This window comes from Cygnus atratus, chromosome Z (genome assembly GCF_013377495.2).
Source record: "Cygnus atratus isolate AKBS03 ecotype Queensland, Australia chromosome Z, CAtr_DNAZoo_HiC_assembly, whole genome shotgun sequence".
Lineage (NCBI taxonomy): Eukaryota > Metazoa > Chordata > Aves > Anseriformes > Anatidae > Cygnus > Cygnus atratus.
In genome coordinates, this window is record NC_066396.1 from 44,378,024 (window position 1) to 44,405,182 (window position 27,159).

Sequence of the window (27,159 nt, forward strand, 5' to 3'; positions counted from 1 at the left end):
TAATTTTCTTCAGACAGGATCTTCTATGAAGCTATTTTATTTGCAATTGCAATGGCGGGCGCCCTGCCAATTAGGAGCTCATTATAGTAAGCAAATCATAACCTTTTATTGCCTATTACCCGACACCTGATCACCTCCCCTGTTTCCTCATTGGCTGAGTACTACAGGTTCACAAGCTACTCAACGCTCCTCTATACCATATACGTACAATTTTTTTCTTCAACCCTTTAATTTCTCCTTTTTCCCTTTTTTCCTTTCTTATGTTTTGAGAACTTGTGATCTTTATTTTACTGTTCCCACACTGCTCATCCTGTTTTTCTCAAGCTTCCACCTTATTTTGGAAGAGTGAGGCCTTCTACTGTCCACTGACCTACTTAGCATTTCTTCTTGTTATAACTACACAGCTACCTCTGAATAGAGAAAATTAGTTCTCTACTGCAAAAACACAACTTAGTTTCTCACAGGAGTAGAAATATTTCACTCTCGTCTTGGGCTGAAATTTTGAAATATGCAAGGATTCATACAAGAGACATCTGACCACAGAATCCATAGCAGAAAACATTTCTTCTGCAAGTTGACAGAATTTTTGGATTAGAGAAGAGCGCTTATACCCTATAATGGAAAATAATTCAGGTAACTTATTAAATGGATTCTGCTTTAAAAATTGGAATAAACTGGTTCTGAATTTTAACTTTCTTACTTTACGTTGTTTGGAAATGTAAGCAAGGTTGATTAAACCTTGTAAGCTTGAAGTTAACTAGATTAAGTTGTTTAAAACAAGCAGTTTTTGCTTAGGATTTTGGGTTTTGCTTTTTTTTTTTTTTCCTTTTAGCTTCATGAGAAATCCTTAGATAATCATTAATTGTCGTTTAGGCAATATTATACTGAGCAACGGGATCAACACAGCATGTGACTGAGTCGTTATGAGGTGGCCACGCTGACTATGAAGGTTAACTGGTTCTGTGTAGGTTCCCATAATGACTTCCTCCAAGATCTTGTGCTTAGTTGTATTTCATAGTTGAGGAAGCCTGACGACTTGCAAAAGCGCTATCCAGAAATCCTTTTTCCACAGGTGCCTTGTATTTTCTTTCCCGGAGGGAAATATGTGGGCGGCAAAGGCATCTGCCAGCCTTCCTTTGAGAAGTCTAGGAATTGCATCTACCACTGCTGTGTTTTATGAGAATGTGGTTGACCTGAGGCGTTGTTTCACTTGCACCAGTTCAGGAAAGCTAGCATCTCTACCTAGTAATATCAGGGAGGCAGAACATAACAGCTTTGCTCTTAATGGAAATGATTATACAATATATTTTCCTGTGCAGGGTTGTTCCTTTTCTAAAAGTGTGCTCTGCTGTTCAGAAACAGTATCAACTGAAGTCACAATACAACAGTGAAACTAGATTTACTCTGCTCTTAGGGCTTTGTGTTACAGCATACTGAATAATAAAACCTGCCCCTTAGGATTAAGATGTGACCTCCGTCAATCACAAATGTTTATCATATTGAGCCAAGGACATGAACAACCTCTTTTTTTTTTTTTTAAACTGCAGAGTGTTTCCAGTTTAAAGGTAAACAGAAAAGTTTTATACAGGAACATTGAGGAGTTAATGCTTCAAAGGAGACCATTATGTGCCGGTGAGCATAAAGGTTTTGCAGCCGTAACAGAATTCAGATGTGACTTGACTTTAGTCAAGTTCCTCTTTTAATATGAAGGGGTATGGCTTGTTGCTCACCCATTACTTGTTAGTAGCTTGCAGATCAGAGTTGTGCCAATGCACAGATGAATTGCTCAGAAAGCTGTCTGTAATTCCTACCAGCTAACAGAGAAAGTGCACAGAGAAAGCTGTGCCCTTCCCAAGGAGACACGTACAATTCCTCTGAAGTGCTCTGCCGGAGGAAACCCTTGCGCTTAGCGAGCCCATTGCCTCTGCTCCCTGGGGGAAGGAGGTCTCAGCCAGTCCGTGGTTGGCAGCAGTCATTTAGGTGCTGCTGTGTGGATCGCTGAGTAGGTAGGGTCATACAGGCAAGCTGGAAGCTGGGTTGTGCAATTCTCTGGCTGCAGGGAAACCTGTGCAGTCATCTAGTTTCAGCCAGATTTAAACAGGACGTTCATACAGGCGACCTCAAACCTAACCTGTTTCTGGTAAAGTAGAAGAAATCCTGGAGCACTGTAATAGAGGTGAATTCAGCGTACTTCTTGGGAGAAGCTGAAATTTATAAAGATTGGTCTTAGGCGTTGAGATACGGAAAAGTCTCCCCCTTCTCCTTCAGCCTGAGACTGCTGCTGTGCGTGGGATAGAGCTATGTGCAGGTATTCTGTGCAGGAAGGGGTTTTTGTTGTTAAAATTCTGGCTTGCAGTTTCACATCTGAAGCTGAGCACAGGATAATAAAATATACTGTGTTTATTTAGTATGGGACTACATTATCCTGGCTGAAGTACTAGACTTTAAAAACTAATGGCGTCAGATTCATGAAAACTGAAGTGTATTATATATTATACAACCAGTGTCTTCTACTGGCTTGTTTTAAGCAGTTTCTTAGTCTGTAGTTTTTGGAAGACCACTCAAGATTATCTAGTGAGTCTAGGTATATAATCTAGCTATAAAATCTGTGAAAACAGACTCTGCTGATAGATCAAAAGAACTGTGATCCAGTGAATAAATTGCAGAATGGAAACTTAGCTTGTAAGGGATGTTGAGTGTGGACCTGCACTAACACTCTGTGACTTGTTTTAAAGCGATTACCTTGCACCAGTACAGTGTTTTCCTGTATTCCTGTGGTGATGTAGTTTAATATTAGACCTAACCAGAGTCAGCAGGAAGGTAGCAGAATAAGCAGTTTTCTGATAAGCATTAAAAGGAAGCTAAGAAACAATACCTGCCTTATTAAGCTCTCATAGGGATGTGAGTTTATTTAAGGGAACAAGTAAGCACAGAGTCCATGGAGGCTTCCTGGGAAGCTGGCCTTTTCTGAGTTTCTAGATTGTCTTGTTTAGCATTTTAGTCACTATTGTTGTATAACCCTGTTTCTCTTGTGCTTTATGTCCCTACCAGTAAAATTTAGCTTTACTTGTTCTGGAAAGCTGTCTGGGCACTGTGCTTACCTACCATCACAGCTCTCAAAGGGAAGAACCTGAGGTACTGTGCTCACTCCCAGCAGCTGAGAAATTACCAACAGAAAAAGTTATAATGGCCTAGTCTGTGAGTTGAAAGCACATGGGATTGATTTCACTCCAGGCATTTTCAGATAAGGTGCATCATGTGCAGGGGTGCGCTGCAGTCCCTCAGATCAGAGCTACAGCTGGCTCAGGATCAGTGCTTTGAGTGTGTTAGAACTTGTCCCTCCTCATTCGGATATTGCTTGAGGAAGCATTGCAGAAAAAAACAGTTAAGCACAAAAAAGCACATGATGCTTTGGAAAAATCTACCAGTCCTGCTATTTAGCTCCCAATTTAAAGAAAATATTTTAACATATCTTCTTTAGATCTTTGTTTCTAGATTTGCAAGCACTAGCTATATTGCCTGCAAAATATAGGTAGTGTTTTATTTCACATTATTCTAAGACCTTTGGCAAAGACAGGATGATCGTACTCAGCAGCACATGTATGTGATCCCATGCAGTTAGCTATTCGTAAATGTGACATCTTTGAGACACGCAAGAAACAGTGTATGTTAAACTTGTAATTTCATGTGGTCTAAACTTTCAGGATGTGAAAATCCCCAAAACAGAACAATTGCAGTTAAGAAGAAGCTGAGGATAGGAAGGCTTTTTCCATTTTTCAGTAATACCTAACAAACACAACTGTGTCTCAAAAATGACTAAACTCTGAGTGTTAAATTAAATCTTGTCTTTCAGAGCTGAAAGAAATTTGTTATGAGTGCTAGTGTTCGTGTGGATGACTAGCAAGTTTCGCAGACACCAAGTATCTTTGAAATGCCAACAGAAATAAGTGCAAGAGGGAACAGCCTTAGAACAGATACATACCTGTGTGGCACTTGGATAGCCTGCTTTAGACTCTGAAGTGGGAAGCACGATCTTGCAAGTAAACACTGCTGAAAATGCATGATTTGAGTATGTGTACAGCAGCTGTGATAGCTGCTTAAGCAGCCACTTACACTGTTTCACAAGGAGGCTGATCTACATGAAAAGTACACCAAATAACAGTGTGCTTGTTGCAGCCTCGATTTCTTCCTCACCTGAGGGTTTGGCTCTGCCAGCTTACTGCGTGACAGTCACTCCCGTGCCGAACCAGAGTGTGTTAAGGTGCTGTTCTGCTGCGACTGCTGACATAGCTGCTCACCAGCTTGAATGGTAGCCCCTGTGAGTCTGCCTTCACTGCATGGCATGAGCGTATTCCAGCTAACATCCTTGGGGCAGCTGCAGCAGGCATCCACTCAGATGAGTTTTGTGTGATGTGTAGGTGCTTTGGCCTAATAACTGGAAATGAAGAGAAATGCCAGCACTGCGTCACCATCCAGGCCTCTGTTTGTCATCAGGAAGCACAGTGGAGAAGTGCATACCTTAGCCTGAAAGCCTTTTGCCTTTCTCAGAGAGAAGCAAAGAACGAGGAAATATGCCTGCACAGCCATTTGTAATATCTTTCTGACCAGCCTGTGTAAGATAATGAACTGTATTTAATCTGCAGGAATTCCATTTTCATGTTTCTAAAACAAAAAAGATTATTAAAATGACCTCTCTCCCTTCCAGTCTGTAATTCTTGCATTTAATGACACTTCATTTTAATAATTACTTTCATGAAGAAAATATTACAACACCATAAACAATACCCAAAACAATACTCTGATTATCTTCTAGGCGGCTCAGTGAAGGCTCCAAGAACTCATTAAAATGCACTTTCCATGCAATTTGCATTACAATAATGCAGATTAAGTCTCTTGAAAAGTAGACATGATAAAGCAAGTCAAATGTATTTCCAGAAACTTGCTCAGACTGTTTAGCTATTGTTATATGTTAATCCCATTATTTTTCATAAGCAGATCTTTAAATTGTGAACAGATTGTTTTTTCCCTGCTGAAAGGCACCATAAGTTAGGTTGTACTTTCTGATAATTTTTTAAAAATATCAATATCGTATAAAATACGGGGAATAGTATGACCATCTTTGCAGTCTCTTAACACCTTCGTGTGTAATAGTGCTGTTTTGTAACCTGGAAAAACTAGTTGCCAGAGTGGCCAGTCATCCCAGTAGGTGGCCTTAAACTGAAAGGAGCTTTGTTGTTTTTTTTAGAGAAGTTGTGGATCCTGTTTCCTATTCACTTAATTCTGTATCTGTTTTTCTGCTGACAATTATCATCACTCCTGCCAGACTGCTAAGTGAGCTGAGAAAAGGGTCATCTTCAGTTTATTTCTCTCCCGCGGATGCAAAAAAGTATTGACGTGCTTACGTACCCTCCTCAGTTCTTACCTCTCTTTCTTCCTGCACGGCTAAATGGATTGCAGGAAATAGTCTTAAGAGCAGTAGTGGCTTTTCCTTGTTAGGGAAGGTGTGGTAATGTTTGAGCACAACTTAATGTGTGCAATGTAATGCACTGTTTAAGACAAGACAGTATGTTTTCAAAGGGTTGAATAGTTTGGGGAGGTTTTGTTTTTGTTTTCTCTTTAAATTAAATGTAAAAAATAATTTAAGAAAAATGATAGTAAGATAGCTGCTAGTAACTATTTGAAAGTAAACTTTGAATTTATATTTTCCAATAAGAAAACAAACAAAGCCTGTTATACTTGTGTATGAGCCAAGTCATATTTTATTTTCTGTTCAGTTATATTAGCATGTTTTGAGTATATTTAACTACAAATTCAGTTTTATTCTTTTAAATGTACATAGAGTACGTGGGTTTTACATCATTTAAATTTAGATACAGATAACTATGTATATATGTATGTATGTTTCAACTTCTCTGTGTTTGAAAATAGCTGGTTTTACTGTAGTCTTTCTTGTTCGTGGGGAGGAGGGGTAATTACTATTTCAAGTATTGAATTGTTTTCCGCCTTCTGTTTTCATATTGACAACTTGTAAAGCTTCTGACTGTTTTCCAAGGTTGTCTGAGAATTGTTAAGGTAAATCGACCCCATAGGTTAAAACATGCTTGTCACTAATTCTGTTGCTGCTCTCCAAGTGTTGCAGGTGGAGAGCTGTTCGACTTCTTAGCTGAAAAAGAGTCTCTCACGGAGGAGGAAGCCACAGAATTTCTCAAACAAATACTTAATGGAGTTCAGTATCTACATTCTCTGCAAATTGCCCACTTTGATCTAAAGGTATGTTAAGCAGATAAGAATGCATACAACTGCAAGCAACATCCATTAAAGTCTTTTGTAACACGAGCCAGAAAACTGCCATCATGCAGATCTTGGCTGTAGTTTTGTTTTGCTAACTTATGTAGACAGGGAAAAGCTCAGCCATTGAAAAGAAATTACTGAACCGTAAAAAGATCCCATCTGTTTTTAATATAAGATTCTTCTTGGAAAATGGCAACTTCTATAAAAATGAAACCATTCTGAGGAAGCAATTTTGAAATAAAGATTATGATTATGATTTTGTGGAATGTGAATGGAATCTGGTTAAAACATCCTGACCAGGATGCCTTTCATCAAATTTCTTCTTTTTGCTGTTACATACATTGTATGTTTATGTGAATGTTACTTATAGGTACTAAATGAAAACACTATAGGATAGAGTACAAAGATTCTTGTAGAGCAGATAGATTATTTTCTTCTGGATGGGTGGAAGGTTGGCTGGTTGTAATTGTTAGGGTTTTTTTTTAAGAAATACTGTCAACTGCATCCTGTGGGTAGTGAAAAGAGATCTTTTATATCTAAACGCAGTTATTGCTTTTTAATGTTTCAATTTAAGTATGTTTTCCTATGTAAGATTTTTTGATAGATAGGCAGCTGAATGTTTCCTGAGGTCTGCTGAAGTTGGCAGCTACGTCTGTAATAGGAAAAGGAGGCATAATTATTATAGTGCAATACATTTCTGAAAGGGATTGCTATATTCTGGTGATGAGAAAGAAAGGGATTTTTTTCAATGTAGGCATATCTTTTCCAGTCTCATACTCATAACCCACAGCAATATATTTTTTTCTTTGTATAACAGTAAGAGAGTTATGAATCTACTAAGTATATTCCTTCAATGTCTTACAACCTAATATTTAAAAAATTTGCCAATATGTTTGCAGTAAAGCAAAACATCCTTTCACCTGATACTAAGAATATGTGGATTAAGGTATAAGCAAGAGCAATAAAATTATGCAAGCGATATGTAACAAGGGAAAGAGAAGGAAATTCATTTTGCATGTGGTTTACCATCACAATCACCTACATATCAGCCCCTGTGATTGAGGAAGAGAGGTAAAAGAAGGGTGATGAGAAAGAGCTGTTATTCATGGCTCCAGAAGCACTTTTTTACAGTGTGAACAGTATGGATGTAGATCCAAGAGCTCTGAAGGGCATGCCAGCTTATAGAATCATGGAATCATTTAGACTGGAAAAGACCTTCAAGATCACCAGGTCCAACCATCAACCTGACCTACCAATCCTCATCACTGAACCATGTCCCTTAGTGCCACATCCACACATCTCTTTATTTAATTTGCTTCCAGGGAGGCGAATCCACCACTTCCCTGTGCAGCCCGTTCCAATGCCTGACCACTCTCTCCTTTAAGACATTCTTCCTAATATCCAAGCTAAACTTCCCTTGGTGCAACTTGAGACTGTTTCCTAGCATCCTACTGCTTGTCACCTGCTGTGATTCAGCCCCATCAGACACCTAAGTACAGCACAGCCACTCACTCGCTCTCCCCAGGTGGGATAGGGGAGAGAGATGGAAAGGTGAAAAATCAAGAACTCATGGGTTGAGATAAAGACAGTTTACTAGGTAGAGCAAAAACCGAGTATACAAGCAAAGCCAGACAAGGAATCCATTTGCTGCTTCCCACTGGCAGGCAGGTGTTCAGCCACTTCCAGCAAAGCAGGGCTCAACGTGTATAATGGTTTCTTGGGAAGACAAGCGCCATCTGAACATGTTGCCCCCTTCCTCCTTGGTTCCCACAGTTTCATTGTTCAGCTTGATGCTGTGGGGTATTGAATATTCATCTGGTCAGCCTGGGCCTGTTGTTCAGGCTGCATCCCCTCCCAGCTCCTTGTGCACCCCCAGCCTCCTTGCTGGCAGGGCAATATAAAAAGCTTGAAAACTCCTTGACTCAGTGCAATCACTGTTCTTCAACAACTAAAACATCGCTGTTTTGTCAGCATTATTTTCACCAAAATCCAAAACACAGCACAGTATAAATCTCTACAACGAATACTGTGTAGGAGATCTCTGTGAAAGAAATCTCTTCCAGGGAGTAATGTTAACCTAGTATTTGATTAATGTTAACCAAATACTAGTTTTGCAACTTTGCTTCCTCCATGCTCCCAGCACTACTACTACATGCTCCCTAGGACAGGTGTTGTGATCTTTACTGTAGACAATATGTTTCACTTGGGTCTGTACAAATGAAAACTGCAACTGTTGTATCCACAAGAGGTAAAATCTTATCCCTGTGGAAATCACACCAGTCTGCAATAAACACGGAATCCTGATTTCCTATAGTTAATTTTTAGGATATGTTAGATGTTGATAGGAAAAGGCAGGAATTTTCTGCTGACAACACATTTCAAGAGACTGAAAGCAGAAATGAGAAGTGCTCAGTGTTGAAAAGTGCTAGTATGTATCAGATGTGTTGTACCTATGTATAATCTTTTTCTCTCTCCATTCCTCCTTCTCAAAGCCTGAAAACATAATGTTGTTGGACAGGAATGTACCAAAGCCTCGAATCAAGATTATTGACTTTGGTTTAGCACACAAAATTGACTTTGGAAATGAATTCAAGAATATCTTTGGGACGCCGGAGTTTGTTGGTGAGAAAATTGTTTCTTCAAACTATTCTTTCTCAATCTATGAAACGGTAAATGTTGGCTGATCTTGGTTTGGCCAAGTTACAGATTATGTAATTTGTGTGTACTTCGTGACATTTTGAAATTTAACTAAGCAATTGGTAGCATTCAGTCCTGACTTGGATTTTCATTAAAGGTATTTTTATCTATCAGCATCTTAGCTTATTATCTCTAACATATATAGGCTCGGAGTGAAATGGATCTGTTCATTGACTATATGCTGATCTACCTATTTTCTCCTTTAGCTCCTGAAATAGTAAATTATGAACCTCTTGGTCTTGAAGCTGACATGTGGTGAGTTACTGGATCTTATTTGAAATAAATCTCATTATTATTTTTACGTTCTAACCTTATTTTTTTCCTTTTCTCTCTCCCTCCGTTTCTCTCTCCCCCCCCCCCCTTTTTTTTTTTCTTTTCACTCCAGGAGCATTGGTGTAATAACTTACATTCTGTAAGTACCAAAGTCTGTGGTCTGTTCTTAGAAGTGCTAGTTTTTTATTTGGGGGTTTTTGGTGGTGTCTATACAACTCAAGCCATTTTGGTAGCGCGGGATGTTTCAAGTTGAATGATCATAAAAGCAGTAGTAGAGTTATTGATTAGAATGGCCATTAGTCAGCACTGAGATAGCATGGGAAGCTGCCATCAGATCTGTAGGTATCATTCCACAGTGGGTCTTTATCTTAATCAATATTCTCTGAAATTGCAGAAAAGCTTTTTGCCCTGTTGGATCAAATCTTCTGAAAATACATTTGCAGTCTTAAAGCAAGAAAAAAAATGTTCACTTTCTGCTGTTGTTTGATCTGAGAGGGTTGAAACAGCAGTGTTTCAACGTGTAATGTGAGGAATGTTCTGTCTTTCTGCAGTCTAAGTGGTGCATCACCGTTTCTTGGAGAAACCAAGCAGGAAACATTAGCAAATGTGTCTGCTGTGAATTACGAGTTTGAAGAAGAATTCTTCAGTAATACCAGTGCCCTAGCTAAAGATTTTATACGAAGACTTCTAGTTAAGGATCCAAAGTGAGTTGTTCCTCTTGTGTATGTGCTGTTGCAGCCTGAAACATCTCTAGTATTTCAAATTACATTATATTTCACAATGTTAGTTTAATAAATATATAGTATTATGTATTTTAAACTACCTGAAACACTTCTATCTTTTCTCCTATTAAAGGAAGAGAATGACTATTCAAGATAGTTTGCTGCATCCTTGGATCAAGGTTAGCATGTGATTCACTCTCTGTTGTTCTGTTTTTAATCATTCTTCATTTCATATTCCACTTCCACTTTTTAAGTTAACAAAGTCTTCAGAAGGAAAATTGGCATAATTGTTAAATATATATAAATATAAATAAATATATATAATATATATATATAAATATATCCTACTGCTTTGGAAAGCTGTCTAATATGTGGACCTCATTAAGATACCCTCTGTGTAAGTTCGCAATAGGCAAGCATGGCAGTCTATTATTAAGATAAAAATCATCCTCAAGCGGAGAAGCTAATGTTCAGAGAGCATTATACTGACAAAAATACATTCTCTGAATCCAGTCCATTTGTCATCTTCTAATCTCCTTATTTAGATTAGGTGTAAAAGGGCCATCTTCCTTCTGTCCTTCCTCCCCCTTTAGTCTGAAGACAACAGTTGATGTGGGGCAGTGGTCCACTTTGAGTGTTCCAGAGGTTGGTTTGGGTCAAGCTGTTGCAGTGTTTCTAGGCTGAGTGGGGAGAAAATGGGACCTATCGATCTTCTTGAAGTGTGCAGTAATACATGTCACTTTTTTTTTTCAATTCCACATCCTGTTCTGGTTGTGAATAGGAAATGTCTACAATGGTAATGATTTCTCAAGTCTTGGGGATGCACTAAGACCCCTTCCCACGTCCCAAAGAACCAGAGGCAGAATTTCCATGCCACTGCCACTCCAGTTCACAATTCAGCATCCTAGAGCAGATGCTTCTACAGCAATATGCCAAACTACAGATCTTACTGGAAGAAGTACTGATACCATCTGCTTTGCTGACTTTTTCATGGGTTAATCTTAAAGAGTACAGATGTAAAGCAAATGGGGACATGCTGAAGTGATTTTTAAACCAGTAGAGCGAGCACTGTCTAAGTTTGTGGAAACCAGGGTTTCCACTCCTGCAACGAGATCTGTTGTTTTGTACCATGTTATGTTCCTTTTTAATCTTAATTTTCCAGATGTTCCCCTCCTGCCCCCTCAACTGTTCATATCCTCTTTTCCATTTTCCCCTCCTTACCTTTACCTGTATGTCTTGATAAAAATGAATTCAAGTTTTAAGTCATGCAGTGCTAAGTTAGGTATACTTCACGGGTTACTGGTGCATCATGCTAGCCTATGAAAAAGTTCAAAGGGTGCAGCCTTAGAGCTTGCTGCACAGATAGGTGGGATATGATTTTTCTTTGAATCCAGCAGCGTCCAGCTGATGACATTGAGACTGGAACAAAGGCTGTATTTAAAATCAGCCAGGAAATTTTCCTAGAAGACAAGATGTATCTTTGAAATTATATACAATTCCTCTGTCACAGAGAGAGGTTAAGGATAAAGCTAAATGTTCTACTGGTGTTGGCTTTTTGTTGCTGTTGTTTAAAACAACAGCAACAAAAATTAGTATTGCTTGAAATGTTCTTAGGTCTAGATTTTCTTTAGGACATTCTCTCAAGAAATGTCATCTGCATGCCTCACAAGGCTGTGGATGTTAAAATATGCACTTACATTATAGAAATATCATCACAGTGTAATAATGAAGTAATTGTAAGTGGAAGTCGTCATTGAAAGACAACAGGAAGATGCTTTATGAAAGTTCTGGTTGTTGTAATTATGGGGTATTTCACACCTTTATTTTACTTTTGCTCATAGCCTAAAGATACCCAGCAAGCACTTAGCAGAAAAGCATCTGCAGTGAATATGGAGAAATTCAAAAGGTTTGCAGCACGACGAAAATGGAAAGTAAGTCGTTCAATAAATCTTCAGAGTACTGGTGACATACAAATCCAGTAGTGCCTACCTGCTCCATCAGTGCCTTTGAGACTGGAGAAGGAAGAAAGAACCCATTCCTATGTCATTTGGAATAAATTAGGTGCTTGAGCATGGTGATGTGGGAGAAGACTTCTTTGTTAATGATCTGAATACAAATGTTTGTGTGGAGTGTTTGTTTTATGCATCTAGTTGTGTTCTGTCATCATCTGTCTTGCTACTGTTTGCAGAAAAAAGACACTCCTGTGTGTAGATGCATGTTACTGTGGCAGTAATTCCAGTAAATCAAAGATCGTTTAAGCAGCCCTCACAGAATTAATTATTCCTACCAGGTATGCCAACACCCAACAGAGTAGGAAGGGAAAACTGGTCTCTTTTGCAAAGGATTTTTCTTCTGACACTGCCAACATGTTTACAAGAAAGCATCATTTAATCTTTCCAGAATGGGGCAAGATATTAGCTGAAAGTGCTCCTTCTTCAACACACACACTGGGGAGTTAGCACTGATACTAAGTAAGGACAGGACTATTGTTTATCATGAGTAGAGTGAAATATGAGACAACAGAGGCCCTTATTATTAGAAAAGGAGTTGTATTGATTGCCAGAGAGGCCAGGAAATAGGATGATTGTGCTAAGCCATCGAGCAAAAGCACAAAATATCCAGCTAAGTATGTACTTTTTGTTTCCTTTTGCCAGTTTGTGTCTCTGTTAAGTGAACTTCTATGTTATTTATGAAATTGAAATATTAATTTGCTTCCCTAGAATAAAATGGTAGGTCTAGGAGTATCTTAAAAACATATTACAATAAAAACTTAAAGGAATGGTATCAGCTATTTTGTGCTCAGTTTAGGTTTTCTGTGTTTACGTGCTTTAAAATCCATTCATTTAAATATTTTCAGTGTAAACAAAAGGATGTAATACAAATCTGTTTTGCTGTGTATTTGAACAGCTTTGTGAAATAATAGCAATCCAAAAATACTATGTAGTTTTGCTCATGTATATGACTAGCCTATTTGCATTATAAATTCTAAATGAAATTGAATATTCAAATGCAATATAAAAAGTAGATGGGGGAGAGGTCAAAATCAAACTCCTGTCTCTGATGCAAATATGACAGTCTTCCTTTAAAATATTTGCAACAGCATTCTATCATAAGCATTCTGTTTTGATTCTTTCATTTTTAATGAAGCTTTTCTCTTCTTTTTTTTAAAAAGCAATCAGTGCGCTTAATATCCTTGTGCCAAAGATTATCAAGATCCTTCTTGTCCAGAAGTAATATGAGTGTCGCTAGAAGTGATGATACTCTGGTAAGTGAATATTTACATTATTAGAAAGTCTTAATACATCTGAAACATTTTCTGAAATTATTCTAATAAGAATATTGGACAATTGTAAATGTGAAGGATTAATTGAACTCGTTTGTAGGAAAAGGGAGATTTTAAAGCTACAAAGGTCAGTTATCCGTAGTCTGATGTTCTGCATGTCAAAAGCCTTGAAGCGTCATTTATTAATTACCATATTGAAGCTGATAGTCAGAGCCTGAAATTCACTTATCTCGTTTTTTACGTTTTGTTCAGGAGGAATTTTAGTACTATAGCAATTACAATGTGAAAAGGTTGCATCTGATTTTTTCATGGCACTGTGCAGCATTAAACAGTACTGCATTTCTTTTAACAGAGTATTCAGAATTATAGAGTCCCCATATATGCAATGAATGCTAGACAGCAGTATCAGAGTAAGCAGTTATTTAAGAATGAAATTTTAGAGTTTGCCAGTATTCAGTCTCTGGCGTTGTATATGTCTACTGGATTTAAGTAGTCAGGAGCAATTGTTGTATGCTTTGAAATTACAAATGCTTGTAAATCCAAAAGCATTCTTATTTAGCTTACTCTCCAGATTTCAATACATGCTTCACAAATTCCCTGTGATCAGCTATGTATGTATGTATGTTAACATGTTTAGAGCTGGGTAGCTTCATCTGTTCTCTGCATTAAGAGGATCAAACTTCAGAAATGCTGCAACGCATTTTTTATTCCTGTTATCTTTTCTGTGTCCCTCCTGTGTAACCCCACACTTCTTTTTCCATTTTACTCCTCCCATCTTTATGCTTCTACATTCTATTCTCTTTCCCTGCCTCCCCCACCCTAGCTTGTCACCTGTCACTATGCCTTTTAACACCACATCATCATTTCACACCTGTGTTGGAGCAGAAGGAATTGTAGTGTAACATTAGTTTTCTAAAAATCAGAAACCTCAGGAGAGAGAAGTTAAGTGGTTCAAATATTGGGCTCAGTGAATTTCATTTCTCTGACATTTTAGTGCATGGATGAAAAATAGTTACGTCTGCAAAGGAATCTAGGCTCATTATTTATGTTCCAGATTCTTACCTGGTCTATTTGAAAAGATGAAAACTAGGTCAAAGGTACATCTCCTGCAGCATATCCATGGATAGCAGAAAGATTGATTCTGCATTTTTTTTGTGTACCACTTTTTTTTTTATGTTTCTATCACATAGAATCATAGAACCATTTATGTTGGAAAAGGCCTTTAAGATCAAAAGATCCACCTAACACTACAAGTCCACCAATAAACTATGTCCCTAGGCGCCACATCCACACATCTCTCAAGTATCTCCAGGGATGGTGACTCCACCACTTCCCTGGGCAGCTTGTTCCAATGCCTCACCACCTCTTCTGTGCAGAAATTCTTCCCGATACGCAATCTAAACCTCCCCTGGTGCAACTTAAGTCTGTTTCCTTGCATCCTATCACTTGTCACCTGAGAAAAGAGCTTCACTGAAGCTGCCTTTCAGGTGGTTACAGACAGCAGTAAGATTGCCCCTCAGCCTGCTCTTCTCCAGACTAAACAACCCCATTTCCCTCAGCTGCTCCTCATAGGACTTGTGTTCCAGGCCCTTCACCAGCTTTGTAGCCCTTCTCTGGACACACTCCAGGGCCTTGATGTCCTTCTTGTTGTGAGGGGCCCAAGGCTGAACGCAGTACTCGAGGTGCGGCCTCACCAGAGCCGAGCACAGGGGAACCATCACCTCCCTGGTCCTGCTGGCTACACTATTCCTGATACAAGCCAGGATGCCATTGGCCTTCTTGGCCACCTGGGCACACTGCTGGCTCACGTTCAGCTGGCTGTCAGCCAGCTCCCCCTGGTCCTTTCGTGCTAGGTGGCTTCCCAGCCACTCTACCCCAAGCCTGTAGCATTGCATGGGGTTGTTATGACCCAAGTGCAAGACCTGACGCTTAGCCTTGTTGCATGTCATGCATTTGGCCTTGGCACATTAATCCAGCCTATCCTGATCACCCTGATGAGCCTTCCTACACCCAAGAACAGCACTCCCACCTAACTTAGTCACGTCTGCAGACTTACTTAGGGTGCACTCAGTATAATTGATAAAGATATTAAACAAAATTGGCACCAGTACTGAGCTCTAGGGAACACCACTTGTGACTGGCCACCAACAGGATTTAAATCCATTCACAAAGACCATTTGGGCCCAGCCATGCAGCCAGATTTTTAGCTAGTGTACATCTGTACAAGCCATGAGCAGCCAGTTTCTCCAGGATAAGGCTATGGAAAAATGTATCGAATGCCGTGCTGAAGTACAAGTAAACAAAATTTACAGCCTTCTCATCTACTATGTGAGTCATCTTGTCATAGAAGGAGATGAGGCTAGTCAAGCATGGGTTCATAAACCCATGCTTACTGGGTCTGATCACCTGGTTGTCCTGTATGTGTCATGTGATGACATTCATGATGATCTGCTCCATTACCTTCCTTGGGACCCAGGTCAGACTGACAGGCCTGTAATTCCCTAGATCTTCCTTCCTGCCCTTCTTGTAGCTAGGCATCACATTCACCAGCCCACAGTCAACTGATACCTTCCTGGTTATCCAGGACTTGCTGGTAAATTATTGTAAGTGGCTTGGTGGGCGCTTCTGCCAGTTCCTTCAGCACCCTTGGGTGGATTCCATCCAGCGCCATAGGGTTGTGTGTTCAGGTGTTGTAGTAGGTTTCTAACCGTTCCCCTTTGGATACGTGCTTGTAGTCGGTTTTGCTTAATGCAAGTGTTGCATCTCTTGAAAGTCCAAGGAGGAAGAAAAAAGTACATCTAGTAAAAGAAACCCTGCTTGGAATCTCAGTGAATAATCGGTCTATTGATGAAATACTGTGTTAGAAGAGGTACGGGGGTTTTTGGTGTGGGTTTTCAAGCAGCGTGTGTGCCTTTCAGCTAGATGCTTCAGCTTTCAGCTGAAGATTTTTTAAATTTTACTTTTTAAAATTTTTCAGTGTCTTGGCAACTGTAGAGATGGAGAGGGCTTGTTTTTCCTGAAGCTAAGTTTTTCTTCTTTCTCTTTAATTACAAGGATGAAGAAGATTCTTTTGTGATGAAAGCTATTATTCATGCCATCAATGATGACAATGTTCCTGGATTACAGCACCTTCTGGGATCGCTGACAAATTATGATGTCAATCAACCTAACAAGGTAGAGTGTGGGTCTGTGCTGAGGTGGGTGGGGGACTAGCTCTCACCCTGTTGAATAGAGTAATGTGGCTGTAATAGAAATACAACACCTGAAATAAAAAAGAAATGTCAAGTGGATGTGAAATTACTCTGCCTTTCTTTAAGGGAAATTTTAATATGTTCTGCTTACAGTCTTCTCAAACTACCTCAGAAACTACCTCAAAAAAGGAGCACAAAATGTGTTTTTGAAATACTAAGCCCTTGAAAAAGTATTAATCTAATCTACTGAAAAGAGCTCTGGTATATTAGATATCAGCCTTTGCTTTTGTTTGCAATTGTTTCTTATAGCAGATGAAGATGGGTGAACATATATGAAGAACCAGACTGATGAAACTTAATTTGCAAAGCACTGTTAAGAGCAAAGGTCCAATACAGCAGAAACTGGATATGTGAACATAGTGTTAGATTGTGCCGTTCATTTTTAGAAACAAAATGACTTGCCTACAGAAGTATTTCATTATCCTGCTATACTAATGGAAGTACTAATGGAACTGACACCAGGGTTCTGTTGCTGGTTCTGCTGTTTAACTGTTAAATCATCTCTGCTCTGGTTTATACTTTTTTGAATGATTATACTGATATTCATTATAAAATGCTTTAAGAAGTATTCATGAAGAGTACTGTAAAAGTGAAGCATTTATTATTTTCCTGTGAAGAGGTCCCAAACCTTTCAAATAAGAATTACATTTTTTGTTTTAATGCTGCAGCCCATTTAACTTTCTAATATGTTGCTGATGGGTTGTGTCTTTGAGATATTGTGGCCAAAACTTAGATATTCTTTCTGTACTCTTCTATTCTCTCTTTCAAGCTATTTAAAATGTAGTTACAAAGAAATTGCAAAGGGGAATGTTCTTGCCAGATTTAGCTAACTGAGAGCTTAACGTTAGTATCCCTACTTTGAAAAGCATGCTTTTAGTATGTGGTGTATCATTTAGTAAATGTGGCTTCACCCCCAAAATGTGGAAAATTGGTATGTAATAAATTTATTTGGACAAAGGGATGAATTATTTACTATACGATATTCCCTGAGGACTTCTTTGAAACTGGAGATCCAGAGATATGCCATTCACTGCCTTCATTTGATTCCATTTGCTTTTCTTAATGCTTCAAAAATTAAAAAACACTGTTCTTGCTTGTATTTCATTGTTAGCATGGAACACCTCCGCTACTCATTGCTGCTGGCTGTGGAAACATTCAGATGCTTCAGTTGCTTCTAAAACGTGGATCCCGTATTGATGTCCAAGATAAGGTCAGGGTTCTGCTTTGTCACCATTCTGTATAAGTTTTTGTTTTTCAATACAGTTAGCATAGAACAAGCAGCTTGGACCAGTTTTTATATAGGAAATAAAAATTCTGGGTTGTAGAGCCTGTGCTGTAAGTTATTCACTAGTCTCTGTAGCAAAAAGATAAAAGCAAATCTTCAGTAACTTCAGTTGTTTCTAGTGCATATCCTCTGATTTTTGATCACTTTATTAGCCATTGTAATTTGAATAATCTTAATTAATCTCTAACTAATCTTAAAATGAAGTTCTTGCATATGAAATTGACTCGATTACTTCAAATTAGTGATTGCCCTAAAACAATTGGTGAACTTGTTTAGTATGGAATGATAAGTGCACATTTTAGTGATGGGAATGGCACAACTAAAATTCGTATGTCACAAGGGCGTACACTTTGCAACAAGTGCTCTTTGAAAATGTCTTCTAATGATCTATGGCTCATTTAAAGTGAACTTAGAACACTGTCTGCTTCTCAACCTAACTGATGGTAAAGTAAACAGCACAAAGGTATTTATCCTATGACTTCCTCAAAATCTCCCTTACAAGGATGAAAAGGATTATCCTTGCATAGAGTTAGTTATCCTGTTAATTATCCTTGCGGGTGTGGGGGAGGGGTGATGTTGATACGTGCAGTTGTTGAACCAACTTGAAGGAAAAAAAAAGTGAATATGTTGTTACATTTGATTAGTTCATATTTACTGTTATGAGTCTGAGCTGTATCTGTGCACATGTATATGCATGCGTATCTCAATGACAGTTTAGAATTAGCATTCTAAATTGATCACTGATATCTATAACAAATCATTTTGGACAGGCTGGATCTAATGCAATCTATTGGGCTTCTCGACATGGTCATGTAGAAACACTGAAATTTCTCAGTGAGAATAAATGTCCTTTGGATGTCAAGGATAAGGTAAGAACAAAATTATTTTCATCTTTCATGCAGAGAGCCTTTTTTAATAGCTTCACGTTAGCAGGGAGAGAGGTCTTTCAATTGGAATGATTTTCAGCTGTGCCACAATCTTAAGAATGTGACTGGATTATTTAGTTGGGTTTTATAAGCTGACATGTAGGGCTGTGATAACACAGTTTTTAAGTAGCTGGATGTACTGATCATTCTGATGGATGTTAACCAAACATGAATATAAATGTGGTGAGTACATGGTGGGTAGGTGGGGAAGTACAAACCTAAATTAATTTTCACATGAACACTTGGTTTCACTTTGGATCTCAGGGTAAGATCGTGATTCTGTTTTTCATTCCTCTTGATTGAAAATCACTTTTGTCTGACAAGTAAATTTGGCTGTTATTAAGTTGAGTATAATGAAGCTTAACAATTTATAGCTGATGAGCTGTTACCTTGTCTCTGGTAGTATTACTTGAGCAACATAGGCCCTAAAAGATAGTTGCTGTTAAAATCTTATACCATATCAATGTTTTTATATTAGCCAAAGCTCCAGTATAGAAGCAGCTACACTTGTGAAATGTAGTTGGTTTACTTTGTTCATGGAACTAGTGCAAGGCAAGGCATATTAGCAGTGTTAGGGCTCCACTCCTGATAGGACTACTAGAAGATAGGCTACTCTCTTAATAGAAATACTATTTCCTTTTAATATAATTGCAACAAAAGTTTGCAAAAAATTATATGTAATGACCAAAATATGCCAGAACGCACCAAAGTGTTAGACCCATCCTTACATGTATGTGTACAGAGTTGGAAGGTAGTCTGAATAGAAATAGAATGCATGTTCCAGTGCCAATTGTGCATGCATCTGCCTCCTCATATTGCTCAGAAATCCCATTATGGCTGCAATCTTGAGCAAATTAAGTAGGAAAATGAGTTCTGGAAAAGGAAGGCCTTTGAAGAAATACCTTGTCAGGTGGTGTGATAACTGTCAGATACAACTACAGTTTGTGAGCTAGAGATCTCTGCTGATTGCAGCTGTGGTATTAGGGTACAGGGAGAGTGGAGTACCCTATACAGCATACAGGCATTCAGGCTGTATGTGGTGGTGTATCTCTGGGGGCAACATATGAAATTACACTGGTATGTTCTTTTCTAATTGCAGTCTGGGGAGACAGCTCTTCATGTTGCAGCTCGATATGGGCACGTGGATGTAGTTCAGTTTCTCTGTAGTATTGGGTCCAATCCAAACTTTCAAGACAAGGTGAGTCACAGGCACTTCCTGTTTTACTTACACAAACACAGCTTTACTATGAGTGGTCAAAACTCTTAGTCTTGCCTTGGCATGTTTGAATTTGGAAAAAAAAAAAGAATTATGGAGGTTTTAATACCTCTTAATGAATGAAGACTATTCAAAAACAGAGTGCATGAACCAACCACTGCTGTACTCATAAAACAGATTTTCTTGAAATCTCAAAGATGGAGAAATTCCACATAATGAAGGTATGGGTGGTGCTGTGTGCCCTGTGAGTTCAGCTAACGCTTTTTGTTAGTTGTTGCCTTGATTTCAGATTCTTTTTATGAGGCATGAGAGATTTTGGAAGTGACAAGTGCCCATTATTGAAAATGGGAGGAGAGCTCAGGAGGGCTCCTTTAAATAACGTGTTTTATTTTTTTTTTCTGTTAGCTCTGAACGGGAAACTCTTGTGAGAAAACAAGAAAGAAGGGGTTCATGGAGGGGAAAAACAAACAAACGAACCATGCATTTAACCCAAATTTCATTGATAGTCTACTGTAGGGGGGAATTCCATGAGCCTTCCAATGTCCTGCATCCTCTGGGACTTTTTTATATTGTTTAAATAGCAGCAAGCCAAAGGACCACAGGATTTGCTGTTCAACTTTTTCCCTGGATTTTTAAAGAAACCTTGAATACAGTCCAAATCCTCTAATATTATATGCACTAACTGTCTCTTCGTTGTTATTTGTCAAGTACAGAAAGGATATCCCATCTCTCAGAATTTGATAGAATTACTTTTTCTGCTCTGTAAGCCTCCTTGCTTTGTACTGGGCTACAAAATCAATACGTTCAGTAGTTTCTTAATGGTGTTCCATGTAACTGTCATGAAGTACAGAGCTTTGGAGATGAAAGTTTTGAGGCTTCCTTGGTTCAAACAAAAAAGTAAATTAGAAGCAGTCACAGCTGAACTCAACTCAAAATGCATACAGTTTCAAAAGCTTGTTGTGATGTGCATTTAGAGGAGTCAGGTTTCTAAGTACCCAAGTCACTGCCTACACTCCTAAATCATTTAGATGTGCTTTGAAGACAGTAAGTAGAGTGATCTGCCTCAAGCTGCAAGTCTGGTGGGATTTTGTATCTCCTTGGCGAGTGATCTGTTTTAAACACTGGTTTAGTCCCTTAGCACACAGGATGTAGAAGTTGCTTATGAATGAGGATCTATTTTCAAGTAGGAGAGCCAAGATAGATATCCTTAGCAGCATGGAAATATCTAGACTAATATTACAGACGTTCAGGATGTTGTCAATAAATAGCCTTATGGTGAGAAATATAGGCTCCCAGAATCCAGGTAATGATGAAAATCTAGTGCGTCATTGTAATCACTTAGAGTGTCAGCAGGAATTACTCTTGCTTTGAGAATGTCAGCATTTGAATTTATCACATCTTTCTACAGGGCTTATTTGGCAGACTGTCTTTTTTCTTACCTGTCATCTTCCTGTCTCTCTAAGTTAAGCTGGGGAATTGCTTTTCCTAGCATTTGTTTCAGCTCTGTTTTTCCATATATGTTTTTTTTCCCATATTGCTAGGAAGAAGAAACCCCATTGCATTGTGCTGCTTGGCATGGCTACTACTCTGTTGCCAAAGCACTTTGTGAAGCCGGTTGTAATGTAAACATTAAAAACAAGGAAGGAGAAACTCCACTCCTGACAGCATCTGCTAGGGGATACCATGATATTGTGGAATGCTTGGCAGAACATGGAGCTGACCTTGATGCAACGGACAAGGTTAGTTAGGGATGAATGAGTTGCCTCCAGAGATCACGGGTGCTACAGAGCTGTACCTGTGAATTGCTTCATGTGAATGTTGCAATCCAGCATTGTTTTTATGACGTGCGTTTTCTAAGTAATTCATACAGAGAATATGGATGACTGCAATAGTCTGTAAAGTTGCCAGCTGATTATTTTTCCGTGATTGTTTCTTTCTGATTCATTATCACCTTATCAATTATCACCTTATGAATAACACTCTCTATGGAAAATGGAAGGAACATTGGATTCTGTAATTGGCAGCAAGCAATTAAAGAGAAAAAGGATGAAATTACTGTTTGCCTTTGATTCCTATGGGTTAGCTGATTCACATGCATTTCCAATAAGCAAATTCCAGCTATTTAAAAATATGACTCCATTTGATCCAGAATAATTTTTTTGTTTTTCACTATGTGATCCAAACAAATTAGCTTTGGATTTCATTGCTTATACTTTTGCTATGCTAGTCCTTATAGCTAGCTTTATTGCTGATAGTTACTAGCTAGTAACTAAAGCACGTTCAGTAAAATGTTTTTGTTTCTTAAAGAAATAAATGTTCTAGTTACATTGCCTATACATTGTTCCACAGAGAGGAAGCTCTGTCTCTAAAGTGACTGATCACTAAGCAGATTGCTTAACTTTTATATCACAAACTTCTGTTAGTAAGCACTTGAGCGGTCTACAATGCTCAGCTGATTGTTAGAATTGGTCACTCTCCCACTCCTCAGGGAAGTCTTTGGTAGAGAATGTGTATTTACATTTCATCCATTCCACTGCAAAGTCTGGTGGCTTAATATAAATTTGCTTTCATCCTGTAGTTGATTTGTTCTGCCAAATATTGTGCATCTCCCTACTTCCACCCCTGCTCTTCCCCTCCACTGCTCCCCCCCCCCCCCCGAAAACATTTTGATTCTTGAGGCAAGGAGATGCACACAATTACCTTGAAACAATTTTGACTCTTAAAAATACTTTGATACTTCGATTTTTAGCAATATTGAAATTTCACATACAAGTTGTCTTGTGATTTCAGGATGGCCATATAGCTCTACACCTTGCTGTGAGAAGATGTCAAATAGAAGTAGTTAAAACCCTCATCAGTCAAGGATGTTTTGTAGATTTCCAGGACAGACATGGTAACACTCCTCTGCATGTAGCCTGCAAAGATGGGAATGTTCCTATTGTGATGACACTTTGTGAAGCAGGTTGTAATTTGGATGTTGCTAATAAGGTAAGTGGAATATTGGTACTGAACTACTATATTTAAGAGCTCACCTACTGCATTAGATGACCTTTTCCACTTCCCCTGTCAGAATATTTTTTCTTCCATTTTTTTATCTCTTGAAGAAGCCAAATGCAAAGCATTAAATTATTCATGTTGCAAACTTAACTGTTTCAGTTAAATAGATGATTAAAGGTCCATGAAGAAAGAGCCCAAATGAATTAATTATCACAATGTACTTTGCCACTAATGTTGAAGTATATACCAACCTGCTTCCCTAGCCACATAGCTTTTTTTTTTTTTTTAATGCAGATTACATCTTAGGTGCTGAAGAACAGATGAAATGCTCTGGTAGCCCAAACAGCTGTTGATTTGATGTGATTTAATAATACTAAATTGCTTGTAGAATTGGAGATTGGTGCATTTTTAATGAAAAATCTGCTTTGAATTCTTCCAAATTTGAGAACAGATCTGCACTGTCACCTAACAAGTGATTTAATGAAGTGCAGATTCTGTTGCCAGTAATAAAAATGCATGTTATGTTGGCTGGTTTATGTTTTTCTGTCTTGAGCTGATTAATTAAAATAAATCCTGATCAAACATTTATCTTAGAATATAATAGCCTTAATTTATATGTAAAAGAAGTTGTCACAAGCAGAACACATGAATTCTCGGGATTAAAACGTTAAATGTAAAATTATTTTCAAAAGTTGAAGTCAGCAGACTAAGTAAGGTTCTTTTTGGGAAGTGTTCTGTTGCTCATTCTTTTGCATACATGTGACAATTGCATAAATACTTGTCAAATGATAAACCTCTTAAAATGTTGATTCCAAGGCATATTGCTGGTCTACTGCGAGGTAAAAATGTGGAATGTCCACAACTGCAGTAAGCACGTTCCAAAGAGAAAGTTTAGTAGCCTGTCTATAAACTTCGAGATACTAGTGCTGGCTTTGCTTCTTTTCTTCTGTAATTGTTGCAGGGTATGTGATGAGTAGATTTGATACTGTGCAGGTTTAACATTCTGGCTTTCCTCCTATGCGTGTTTAGGTGAAAGTAAGCTGTTTCAGGAAATGTTCATGTTGTTAGTTTGAGTAAGCTCAGCCATTACACTGTTCTGACAAAAAGTGGAGCTTGGGGCTTGATATTTAGTTCCAGATGTCTTTCTCTGGCCTATTCAATTTTTATATGCTGCAAAGTTTAAAAGCTTTTTGTAGGAATCTGTTACCACCTGTGATTTGTTTAGTTCCAGTGTTGTAGTTCTTTTGTTTTTTTTTCTGATTTTTTTCTATCAATAACATTTTACTAATTAACACTACCATTTATTACAAAAACTCTGACCTTCTCTACATTAGCTAGATGATTAAAGTTGCAGGGCGTTTGCCTTGAGGGTTGTCCAGTGAAATCAGTTTTTGTTTTAATAATTAAAATCGTCAGCTGCCAAGCCAAAAAACGTACAGTAATGAGCTCCCCAGTCCTGCCTCTGAGCTTAAATATGGTTGACTATGCAATTAAATCCAGATCCACTGCTGAGAACACATTTTGGGAAGGTGAGTTAATGCAGCAAAAGGCTGGATTAGCACCTCTTTTCATAAGTGAGAATGCTCAGCTGGCATCAGTGGCCTGGCCTCAAGCACACCATAGAAAAATCTGTCAGCCTTTAAGTGTTCGGTGGATATGGGATCATGGTATAGGAGCTGTGATTAGATTTTGTGTCCTGTTATCCTTTTAGGAGTCAAGTATACTAGAGTGATTTTTAGAGTGCACTTTATTTGAAAGGGTAAGTTCAGGCCTTGCAAAACAGAGGATATTTATTTCTACTTGTCCTCTTCAGCAGTGAGCCCTGTAATGTGAGTAAATTAACATAATGACCATCTATCCTTGGTCCTCAAGTCTGGCATTGTCCGACGTGTGTGTAATACCAATTGAGAGCACTGTTGGTTTCTTCCACAGACTACGTGCAGCAGAACATCATATGCATTTATTTGAATTGAGGTGTTGATTTTTGAGGAGCAAATATCTCTTCAGTTTCCAGTTGGCAGAAAGTTAGCTTTGCTTTCAAATACACTTTTGTGAAATAAGCATGTGAGTTTGGTTCTGAATGGAGGGTTAAAACAGGGAGAACAGTATGAAAGTAAGAAAATGTGTGAAGAAGTTGTAAGAGGGTTTACAAGCAGAAAATATATGATAGAGTTATTTTTAACAGTAGCTGTGAATGTGAAAGACAAGAAGTGGCTGGCATGAAAACCTGTTGTCAATGGGGAGGTTTGGGGGCAAAAAGTGAAAATGGGTGAAGGAATACTTGCAGCACTTTTCTTCTGTCACTGAAAGCACAAATTCCTTCATGCTGACTGTTTACATTCATTTCTCATTCCTTGCGGGGAGGGGAGGAGACTGAGGACGTACTTTTCAGTAATACTTTGATTTGAATAGAATACGGAGCTTTAAAGGTTAAGGACTTAGTGTTGCTTAACTAGTTAACATTTCATTAAGCAAAACACAATCAGATTTATCAACACTTAGCAATACATTCTCAAATACAGCCCAAAAATGCAAAGGATTCCTCCGTAGCTGTGGGGAATTCAACTGTACAATCATTTCCCATTTTTAAGTACTCAGTCTAGACTTTGTTTTCAATTGAGCTTCAAGCAGTTATGCTCAAGCAGTAGTCAAAAGCACTTTTTCTTACCATTTTTGCAAGAACTTTGCTGTGTTTCAGCACCTATAATTGTACAATATGTTTGATTATTAGTCATAAAAATTGGAAAGGTGTTCTTTGACTAACGTAACACTTTCTTTTCCAACCATTAGTACGGAAGAACACCTTTACATCTGGCAGCAAACAATGGCATTCTCGATGTTGTCCGGTTCCTGTGTCTTACTGGTGCCAATGTGGAAGCTTTAACCTCTGTAAGTATTTATGTTTCTTGTCTGTTTTATGTATGATATTAGAAAATCAGTTAATCTTGGGGGGGGAAGCAGAGGTCAAATATAAATATATAGTGAAACTAAAAAATGTTAGGCTGTAGAACATCCACAGCTTGAAAAGCATTATCTGTTGTCCACTTGTTCCTTTCTTACAGCTAAATTTGAAATTAATTAAGGTACAGTATAGCTACCACTTCATCTGCAGAGTTTCTTCCCCTAAGAATTACTTGTAGTATTGTATTTTCTGTATGCAAAGTAGGCCGCCATCGCTAAGATAATTGTCATTTCACATCATGTACAGTTACTGTACAAATGTATAGTATATATCTTGGATTTTTTTTTTTGCTTTCAGGGTTGTTAAAAAGTTTCATTTTTATGTCGTAAATGTGTAGGTGCATAGATGAGTAAAATAGCATGCAAGTATCCTTGTAAAAACAAATCATTTATGTCAGATCAGTCAGCACCACTGCTTTCAGTTAGAACCACTCAAGATATTTTTCTTTCACACTGCATTGAGAAACATCATCCTGACTCTTGTATCCGTGGAAGGAATGAAGGAATCCTTCATCATACATACCTCATACACGCTTCGTGTTTACTAGGCATCATATACACCATGACGTGTGTTTTGAACCTACCAAGCACGTTTTATTTTTAGAAGAGTTGGGTCAGTTTATGCTGTTACTTGCTCTAACCAGTGCATTCTACTCAGCAGTAACTGTTGTTCTGTACATTGAAATCATGCTGTGAATTTAGTTTTAATTGAATCCATGTTTTACAAAGTTCTTCTCCATACAAAGTATCCCTGAGATGACTGAAATGGAGAGAAAAAATAGAAAACTTCTGTCTCGTTTGCTTTACCTGTTTGATGAAAGTTACAAACGTTTTTGTTTTCCTATACATTGAGTACTGCTTACTCCTCTAAACATGTATCTTGTGTGGGGAAACCTTTAAAAAGCAGTCATTGAAACAAACAAACTTGAATTGTGGTTTGAATAAGCTTAGCATCTAAAAATGACATTTGGAAAACTAGATTGTAGATTGCTGTGTACATGAATAATGAAATGTGCATGCGGTGGACATTTTGGGGTATTTTACATCTTCGTGACCTGTTTTCTCTCCTTTCCTGTTTTCCTTTTGGTATATCTCATTCTGTATGAGTATTTTCACTGTAGGGGTAAGTTATAACAAAAGGATGCAGAGAGGGATTCATGAACTGTATTTGTTCATTTATGCCATGATGGCTGTGTTGGTATAATTGCCCTTGTTGCCCCTGTCCTTCGTAGATGAAAGTATATTTTATCTCATCAG

General features: G+C 38.2%; 1 protein-coding gene across 6 annotated transcripts in view; it reads left to right on the plus strand.

Moving 5' to 3' along the window:
- Window positions 1-27,159, plus strand: part of DAPK1 (death associated protein kinase 1) — an 89,644-nt gene that overhangs the window by 42,746 nt on the left and 19,739 nt on the right. For all 6 annotated transcript variants that reach the window (XM_035565241.2, XM_050716220.1, XM_050716221.1 and 3 more), the window contains 15 exons: window positions 6,132-6,270; window positions 8,784-8,913; window positions 9,195-9,243; window positions 9,374-9,400; window positions 9,813-9,965; window positions 10,117-10,162; window positions 11,825-11,914; window positions 13,156-13,248; window positions 16,321-16,440; window positions 17,629-17,727; window positions 18,573-18,671; window positions 19,828-19,926; window positions 21,486-21,683; window positions 22,735-22,932; window positions 25,732-25,830. In XM_035565241.2, coding sequence (XP_035421134.2) covers window positions 6,132-6,270; window positions 8,784-8,913; window positions 9,195-9,243; window positions 9,374-9,400; window positions 9,813-9,965; window positions 10,117-10,162; window positions 11,825-11,914; window positions 13,156-13,248; window positions 16,321-16,440; window positions 17,629-17,727; window positions 18,573-18,671; window positions 19,828-19,926; window positions 21,486-21,683; window positions 22,735-22,932; window positions 25,732-25,830 — 1,639 coding nt within the window. The remainder of the gene's footprint in view (window positions 1-6,131; window positions 6,271-8,783; window positions 8,914-9,194; window positions 9,244-9,373; window positions 9,401-9,812; window positions 9,966-10,116; window positions 10,163-11,824; window positions 11,915-13,155; window positions 13,249-16,320; window positions 16,441-17,628; window positions 17,728-18,572; window positions 18,672-19,827; window positions 19,927-21,485; window positions 21,684-22,734; window positions 22,933-25,731; window positions 25,831-27,159) is intronic.